A 9434-nucleotide genomic window follows, 5' to 3' on the forward strand; every position below is an offset into this window, starting at 1 on the left:
GCAACCCAAGCATGTGCCCTGACTGGGAATCGAACTGCGATCGTCTGGTTTGCAGGCCTGCACTCAATCCACTGAGCTACACCAGCCAGGGCCTAGAATGTTGCACAATTTAAAGCTTATTAATTGTTTACTTCTGGAATTGCCCATGCAATATTTTTGGACCATGGTTGACCATGGGTAACTACCCATGAGAAATTCTGAATAAGGGGAACTACTGTAATTGTTAAGAAGACTTTTTTTCCCATCATCTGTACTGAGGGGTCCAATATGATCATGTACTTGCTGATGGCCATCTTCCACCAAGAGGGGAGGAAAGCCAAGGTGATGACAGACCTGGCCCCAGCTGTCCCCGACACTCAGTGAATCCTTGCATTTGTCTCATATGTTCCCCTTTTTGCATTGGGTTACTGTCAAGTACAACTGAAAGTCCTGACTCACGCACGCGCTGACCAACACCAGTCTCAGTATCTACGAGCCCGGAGCTTCTTTATCTCCTATAAAAGAGGGATGATGATTATGATAAAAGTGATGATGACTATAATGACGGTGATAATAATAACCCCCACAGGGTTACCAGAGCATCAAATGAGGTCATAATTGTGAAAGTCACTTGTAAATCCTGATGTCAGCAGCTGTCATTTATGCTACTCAGAATGGTGTACAATTTAAAACTTATGAATTGCTATTTCTGGCATTTTTCCATTTAATACATTGGGACTGTGACTGACTGTGGGTAACTGAAACTGTGGAAATCGCAACTGTAGAAACTACTGTAACTCCTCATAACCCCAACAGCAAACTGACTCTCCAGACAAGAGAGGAGACGGCCTCGCTGGGACGAATCACTGGACTCTCGGAGCGCCACTCTCCTGATCAACACGTCCTAATCTGCTTCTTTTATAAGGCTGTCTCTGAGGCCTGCGCTTGCATCTCAGCCTCAGCACTAATTCACCGTGTTTCTAGGCAAGTGACTGAAGCAATCTGTGCCTCATTGTTCTGATCTGTAGACCAAACGTAGCCGTAGTATTGAGTTGCTGCGAGAGTCAGCGACTGAGTCCATGGAAAGTGCTTAGAACAGCATTCGGCACAATGTAAGCACTAGGTGAATGTTGACCTCTATGACATACGTAAAAAGGGTTTGCAAAAAGTTAGCTATTATAAACTGGTGAAGTGGTATCAGCATTCTTACAGAGCACTGGTTCTCAAAAGAGTGGAGGGTCAATGCACCCCTCCCCAGTGGCAGTTCGGAAATGTATATGGGCTCTTTAAAGTCAAGGGGCATGGGGGTGGCAGAGTACTAGCATTTAGTGATAGGAGGCAGGAATTCCAGCCACCTTGCAACCTCTGGGGCAGTCCCCTGCAGGGCAAGGTTTTACCAGGTCCCAAATGACAGCACAAACTCCTACCCACTGTCCCCCGTAGCTGTGCTCGGATGGTGACATTACAAACTAGTGCTGGTGTCTGTCTCCTTCGTGTGTCACACGTTTATCTTCTGATGCTTTTTGTAAAACGAACTCACTCCATTTTTCCACCATATTAATATTAAAGATATAATAATGATAGGGCATTATATTGATTTTTAACCTTAAATCGGAGTTAGGTTACATGATTTATAAAGTTCATTTCACGGTAATAAAAAGAGGCACTGGGAAAATGCTGGGTCTGAATTGGAGTTGAGGTGAAATACGGTTTAGATGTGGCTTAACCCAGCCCCCTAGCCTTCCAGTGGAAATCAAGGCCCAAACACTAAAGCATCTTGTAAAATGTAACAACTAGTTACAAGATAAATAACCCAAGTTTTAAGACTCTAATTCTGGAGTTTTGGGGTATTCTTTAAGAATCTGTACATCTTCCAAAAACAAGAAAAGAAGAGAAAAGAATCAGTATATGCTAAATGAAGTAAGATTTTTTTAAAAGATCGAATTCTCATCCAATCCTGAGTTTTTACCCTGGCAAAATCTCAGCCCCTTCCTCGCACTCCACGTCCCTGGCCCCCCGCCCCCACTAGCACCCCTGGAGAAAGTGGTTGTGAAAAAGTCACACGTGAAAGCCAAGCATTCCTGGGAAGAGTCTCGGGGAGAAGTTTTGATGGGCAGGGCTAAGGTCAAGGATCATCTCTGACTTTCTCCTTTGGCCTTCCACTTTTTCTGGTTCAGTTCCAAAGGAGACCTTTTGGGTGCAGGGGTGATGCCGTCCAGCCCCAACCTCCAGAATCCAATAGGATTCTTCCAGAACATCCTGGACTCCTCAATCTTGGCAGAGTTATGGAGGAACTAATTGTGTTGTAGCCTATACTTCTGTTACAAAAAGGTTAACATGTTTCAAATCATTATTTTACTAATACTGAAGAGGCAAAAAAAAAAAAAACAAACCCTCCTACTGTCCCCACCCAGAGAGGCCATGGCTGCTTATGCAGATGTGCCCTGCCCAGAGGGCGCCTTTCACCTGGTGGCCTGCGGGAAGGGTGCCCCCTGCAGTGAAGGGTACAATACCCCTGTGGCCATAGGCAGGGTGCCTGCTCCCACTCCCCAACACGGGAAATGGGTTCACAGTGGGAAGGTGTTTTGATATGAACCTTGTTGACTAGTCAGTTAAACACTGGCTTGACCGGCACCATTTAGCCACAATTTTAAGTCGGAATTATAGTTGAGTCTCCTCGCAGGCCCTCTCCCCTTGGAACGTGGGGTCACACAGCAGCTCCCTCTTCACAACCAGGGAGACATGGTGCCCACGGGTTTTACGGCTCCCTGCTCTTTCCTGCCCCTCCCTGCCTAATACCCCACACAATGGCTGTGTCCTGCTCAGGGCTGTTCCATGCACTTCAGCATATTCAAGGAATGGGGAAGACACCTTGACCTAGTAACTGAGGAAGCTGACACTCCGAGTATCAGTTTCACCTACAGGTGACACATACGTGTTTTTAAGTCAGACCGGGAACCTCTTAGCTATGTTACTTGCAGCAAATAACCCACTGTCCATAAGCTTCCATTTCCTCATTGGCAAAACTAGCAACAGCATGAGCCTCCTGGAGCTATTGGAAGGTAATGTGAGCAAACACGCATAAAGTGTCCTATATATTAAGTGCATAGGAAATATTGGCTACTGTGATGATTCTCTTTCCCCAGAAGAGTGGTCTTCTGTACATTCTAACCTCATAGCACAAAGTACAGTCAAATAAAAATAAGGAATGTAAACTCTAGTGAAGAAAAAGCAAGGATTATGCCTTGGGAAAGGCAATTTCATCTTCCTTTTATTTGAATTATAAAGCTAACTCATCACAGCAGGCATTTGATACATGTGGGGTTTTTTCTTTTATCCTCAGAGTGCTCTTCCACACAGCAGCCCTGTGAAATAGGCATGGCCAGCTGGTATCTTTATTCCCATTCTTTCTGGGAGGTTAAAATGATTCCGTGGCATTGAAACTTGCTGTTCAGCATTTTATTTCGCAACGTGTTCCACTTGTAGAGGCAGGGACTCTCCACTAGGGGGCACATGTCATGTAATGGGGTGTGTACAGGCAGCCATGGAGGGACTACACTCATTTCCATCAGCTCCCCCAACCAACTAACCAACTCCCCCCCCAAAAAGCAATCTAAATTAAAAATCAGTGTATTTTCCATATGCATATATTTTTTAAACATCTTCCTTAGCCCTCTCATCCATGGAGGTTACTTCGCCAAAGCCTTCCCTGTGTAGAAATTCTGGAATCAAGATGGCGTGTCAGAATATGAGCAAGTAGGTATACATTTTAAAAAGCACTGCCAGTGGCCCTGATAAGCCCAGTGGGCTGGGAACCTCGGTACTAGGCTGAGCTACAAAAGACGGATGTGTGCTGCCTGACTTGATGGCCCAGGGCCACTCCCACCAAGCCTGGGACCAACACTTAGCCTCAGAATACACGACATGAGTTTGAGTCAGGGCCTCTACTGGTTCTTACTAGGAGTCAATTTCCAAAAACCCAGGCTGGAAATAAGACCACCGCCCTAGGCGGTTCTTGTCTAGAAGACCCAGAGGTCTTCCCCAGTAAAGGTTCATGTTAGAGGTTTTCACAAAACTCACTTTTCAGTTGCTGCATCAATAGAGTCGCACAACTACTCGGAGTTTATTTTCTTCATTTAAGTTTATTTTTAACTGCAGGGAGCCACCTTTCCTTCCTCTTTTGGGGTGAGAGATATTTTTTTTTTACCTCTTTGCTAAGTCATTATTTATTAAGTGAAAACCAAGAAGAAGGAAAGAAGGAGCATAAGGAAGGGCAGTGAAATAAAAATGACCTGCCTTTGTCCCCCTGTTATTTTACAGTAAATATTGCTAGCAGAGCAGGTGGCTAGCAGTTTATAGTCCAAACTGCCCTGGCCCCAGGTCCCACCTGCCCCTTGTCACACGCACCAACACACACTGGAGAAAACTTTTTTCTGTAATGTTAATCATCAAGCCAAAGCAAACAGCCTTCCACTTTGTGTATCCAGGGTAGCAATTATATATGAAGACATCACGAATCCTCTAGTCGAATAAGAGAGGAAAAAAGCCCTCTGCATTCTAGGTCAGAGGTGGGCAGGGAGTTGCATCAGCTGTCACACATGACGAAGTTGGTTTCCCAACTGGGAACGTTCTCAGTTTCGCGCTGCAGCACCCCGAGTTGGTGAACAGAAGAGTTTCTGAAGTCCTGCATTTAGGACTTGAATCAACCACCAGTTCACGAGGTCTCACTTGGGCACGTCATTGAGCACCTCAGCTCAAGGCAGAGGACCCATAACTAAATAAAAGACGCCAGACAACTCAATCTCCAATTAGAGAGAAGCTGGGTGAGAAGATAAAATAATTACACAAAGAGTGCTGACAGAGGCGTGGCCAAAACCAGCTAAGTGGCAGAGAGACAGCAAGGGAGAAACGCAGCTGCCCCGAAAGGGAGAATGCTTTAACTGCTCACCGCCCTCCTGCCCTTCTCCCCCACATAACCACAAACGGGTCCTAAAGACACCAGCATTCTGTTCACGGTCAGTGACGAGGGGGCTGGGCACGTCACATCTCAAGACAGTAGTTTCTAAGATGCCTCACAGGAAGGGGACACTGTTGACAAATGCGAAGTTGTTTCTCCACCCCTCTGGAAAAATACCCGAAACGGTAGGCAGAGAAACCACTTCACCAGCCCTCCACGCAGAGCAACTCAGAACCCAGACCGACGGACCAAACGCCCAAAGGTGAACGTCTGCATAAAACTGCAACACGCTCCCAGCCGGTGGCCCAACTCCCCAGCCAGAACCCCAGTTTCCACTTTGAAAGCAGGGAAGTCGGGAAGGGTGGTGGGAGTTTTGACGTTCAAACGCTGCCATCGCTCTGGGGTCCCTTTGGGATTCAACCCCTCTCGCTGGGTTGTCCAGCCTGCTGAGCCCAAGACTGCGCCGAAGAGGAAAACTATCTGAGCTGCGCTTACTCCGCGCGTTCCCTTCCTACCGTGGACGGGCGACTCTCTACGTCTGCACTTCCTTTCCAGCTGCACTTTCCAGTCCCTACACTCCACGTGGATTATCTGCAGGTAAAAATAAAGAAATGTGCACTACGCATGCGACCCCGTGCTTGGCACGTAGTAGGAACTCAAGAAACACTTCTGGCCGGGCATTTAACACAGACGCCCTTACCGGGTCAAACCCTTTAACGACCCTACGGTGGGGATAAGTTGCCCCCTAGTCAGTCAGAGTTGTTAAAACTCCACGTCACCCTTGACATCCCAGCCCCTTGGGGTGTGACAGCACGTGGGTGCGAGTGCGGGCACCCTGAGAGCGTGAGTGGGTGTGCGCGCCTGGCACGGCCCGCGCGGCGTTAACCCCTTACCTTCCAGCAGCACCTCCTTGCCTGCGCGCTTCAGCGCCTGCACAGCCTCGTCGTGGGTGGCGTCGCGCAGGTCGGCTCCGTTCACCGACAGGATGGCGTCGCCCACGTACAGGGCTTGGGTCTGATCCGCCGCTAGCCCCTTGAAGATCTTGCTGATGAGGATGGGCATCTTGTTCTCCTTGCCCCCCTTAATGCTGATGCCCAGCCCGCCCAGCTCCTGCTTCAGCACCTTCACGCCACGCTTCTGGTTCGAGATGGACTCGGGCACCTGCTCCGGCAGGTCGGTGAAGGCGGTGCGCACTCCAGCCGGCGAGTCCGGGGGCTGCGCGCTGCCCGCGCCCGGGTGCCCGGTGCCCCTGCAGAATGTGCCATTGGTGGCGGTTCCAATGCCGTTGTACGCCGCAGCGCCCTCCTCGCAGCTCAGCACCAGGGCTTCCTCGCTCAAGTTCACCAGAACTTTGTGCCAGCGATCCCGAACCAAAACTTCCAGCAGCCCGCTCCGCTGCGCCCGGCCGCCGCCCCCACCGGCCGGCCCCACCGCCGCTGCCGCCGCTACCGCCATCTTTCCGGCATTCTTAAAATGCCATGTGATTGCAAAACGGGGGAAAGTGGGGAAGGGTTGAGCGTAGAGGCCTCGGGGCCCGGGTCGTTGGGAGAACGCGCCCGGCTGGGAGGAGGCAGCACGCGCGGGACTCCACTCCGGGAGTTCGCTGACGCGCTCGGCTCGAGTTGGCAGCCGCAGCCCAGCTGGTTCCCCCCTCGCCTGATCCTGGGCGGGGTGGAGCAACCTAAAAGAAGAAGGAGAGACTGAAACGGGAGGGGAGAAAAAAAAGCCAGCTGCCAGTTGCAAAACCCCAAAGCGGGGGAGCCACGAGCAGCGAAGCGCCGCCAACAGCCGGTAGGAGGCACGCTCGCGGGCCAGGAGAAGGGCGGGGACCCACCGCTCACCTGTTCCAGCCGCAGCAGCCTCGGCGGCCGCGCGCGGCCCTCCTGCTCGGATCCTCCCCGCCTCCCTCTTCTGGGCGCACGTCGCCGCAGGGACAGCTTCCCCAGCGCCTTCTCTCCACCCGCCCCAGCCCTCTCCTCTCCACTCTCCTTTCTCCGCGGGCTTCCACCCCGCACCTTGGCTGGGTCGGTGTGTCCTGCCTTGGTCCCCTCACTGGATGTTCACACCCTCCACTGAATTGTCCCTCGTCCTAAACCGCAGTGTCTACGTCCATCTCCTGACGCTGGCTTCCTCAAACCAAGGCTTGACTTCCCTGCTGAGCTCTTACCTGTCACTCACTTCCTTTCCCAGGGACTCTGGCAGACTCGGACAGAGGCCCAGAGTGTTCTCACAGTGGAGGTGGAAGGCTGCCCCCAGAACCCAGAATGAAGCGTCAGCATAACCCAATGCCCCCGAACTTCATCTCTTTAAATGCAGGACATCTTTCTGACGGGTCTCTGGAGAGGTGTCTCTGCTGGCTGGGTTTTTCAGCAGGTCGCTGCCTGCCCCAGACCCCAGGGATAGATGTTCTTCCAATTCTAACCCATCACAGGCTGTAGGCTTCGCACCTATCTCTCCCACCCACCCCCACCCCCACCCAGTATTACACAACATGCTTCCTGGGATTTTCTTCCCAAGATTTACGCTAGGAAGTCCACCATTTAAGAACTCAGTTGCAATGGCTTGTATCTCAAAAGTTTCCTATTTAGAGCTCAAGTTGCATTTTTCCAGGGGAACAGTATTACAATTGTTGGTTACCTTCCCAGGTCCATCCGGAAATGCCAACATAGCTCATGTCATGGCTCAACCTCCCAGAAACCTTCTGGCCCTTGAACCCCTGCGTTACCTCCCCACACTGAGCAGATCTCATGGGCCCTCCAAATATTTCACATTCTCAGTTACCTCCCCCTGTCACTGTTCACTCCCCCCTCTCCATAAACAAAACTCACAAATCTGCGAATTCCTAAAGGTAAACCCAATCCAGCCAGGTGTCAGAAGGAAAGAAATATTGAACACATTGCCACTGATGTATGTCCTCACTGGAAGTCCTGGAACCCTTCTGAAAGGAGTCACACTTTTCACTGAGAATGCTGAAAAACTCAGACAAACCCCTACAGGGCGGTTGGTATTCCAGGTGGGGTCACAGAAGGGAATGAAAACCTCTGGACACTTTTTTTCCCTCTTTTGGAGGAGGAGGAGGAGGGAACATCCCTGCAGACAGATCAGAGGGAACCCTTGCATTAATGCTTCTCCTTTTCTGTATTTGTCACCCACCAGTTTTCCAAAAGCTTTTTTTATGCTTTCGTGTGACACTTCCTGCTGCTGGGACAGCAGCCTCTGTGCCACAGAGTCACACAGGGAGCTAATTCAGGTGACTGCCACTGCTGGGTGGGAAAACTAGGCAGGACTGGCCCCTGCCTTAGGGACTGAGGACTCAGGCACACGGCTTTTCGGGGAGCCCAGGGTCCAAGCACTGCATTCTAACCCCAGCACACTAAGGTGGAGATGGGCACCGGAGTGCCAGTGGGACGGTTTAGAAACCGAAACAGAGCTGCCTCCGGACCCAGATCCTGCATTCCCATCAACCTGTTGCACCTTTTGCCTCTGTGGTCCAGCAATGCGGGAGGCCCAGGCAAAACTAGAGAGAATGTTATCAGTCTGCCATAAGATAGGCAGGCTCTGCAATGGGAATTTCTCAGAATCTCTGTGATGAGCACGATTTTTCTGTGTAAGCAACTCACATGGGAAGCAGCAGGTTGCTTGTTGAACGTGGCATGGGAAGGAGGGAAGATATATTTAATATCATTAGGCCTGAGGCATGTGTGATCGCCAGGGACGACTTTGCCAATGGAATTATAAGGGCTTTACATGTATTATCGTAATCCTTCCAGAATTTGGGGGAAAACTTACTATAATCCTCGCTCCCATTAAACAGTAACAAAGCAGAGATTCCTGTTTAATGACTTGCCTTACGTAAGACTAGTGTTGTAGCTAGTAAATGGCAGTCAAGATTTGAAGCCAGCAACAAAGAGTCTGGATTCAACCATTGTCCAACACGCTTCTGAAAATACTCAGAGCCTGGTGTGTGTAGCCACAGGGTCCACGTGGCACTGAAGCCAGTCTTTCCATGTGAGGGTAGCACTGAGCCTAAGGCCCTTCTCCTAGACCACATGTAGGAGCGTCCAGCCAGCCCTGGCCTCTCCTTCTTCCCAAAGTTACAGAATACCCTGCCCTTCCCTAATTGACATTATTTTTTTTCTTCTTCTTCAGACATGTTAATATGTTGAAACTGGCAACTGCCGGAGTCTTGCTGGCCTAGATGCCCTATCTTATCTTCCAGACAGCCCTGTATATCTGGCCTCTGATTAGTGGTGCCGGCTCTCAAAGGTATACCTTATTGACCTCATTTCTCAGTTCAGGGTGGGACTACCACACCTCAGTCCCTTAACACTCACAATTAACACAGATTATACTCTCCTGGGTCTCCCTTTGTAATGAATGGCCACTAGAAAGGACCAAAGAGACTTTCAGCTTCCTCACTTTTGTAAGTGTAGCATTTGAAGCTCACAGTAGAGCAATGGCAGACCCAAGGCCATGTAGGGAGTTTGTGGCAAAGTCA

The 9434-nt window shown here is 50.2% G+C and overlaps 1 protein-coding gene across 1 annotated transcript in view; it reads right to left on the reverse strand.

The window, feature by feature from the left end:
• SNTB1 (syntrophin beta 1) overlaps nucleotides 1-6815 on the reverse strand; it is a 199505-nt gene extending 192690 nt beyond the window's left edge. The window contains exon 1 of the mRNA XM_037048463.1: nucleotides 5830-6815. Within this exon, the coding sequence (XP_036904358.1) occupies nucleotides 5830-6391 (562 nt within the window). The 5' untranslated portion in view covers nucleotides 6392-6815. The remainder of the gene's footprint in view (nucleotides 1-5829) is intronic.
• Between the last annotated feature and the right edge of the window lie 2619 nt (nucleotides 6816-9434).

Source organism: Sturnira hondurensis, unplaced genomic scaffold (assembly GCF_014824575.4).
Source record: "Sturnira hondurensis isolate 20B ecotype Veracruz unplaced genomic scaffold, ASM1482457v3 Scaffold0006413, whole genome shotgun sequence".
Taxonomy (NCBI): domain Eukaryota; kingdom Metazoa; phylum Chordata; class Mammalia; order Chiroptera; family Phyllostomidae; genus Sturnira; species Sturnira hondurensis.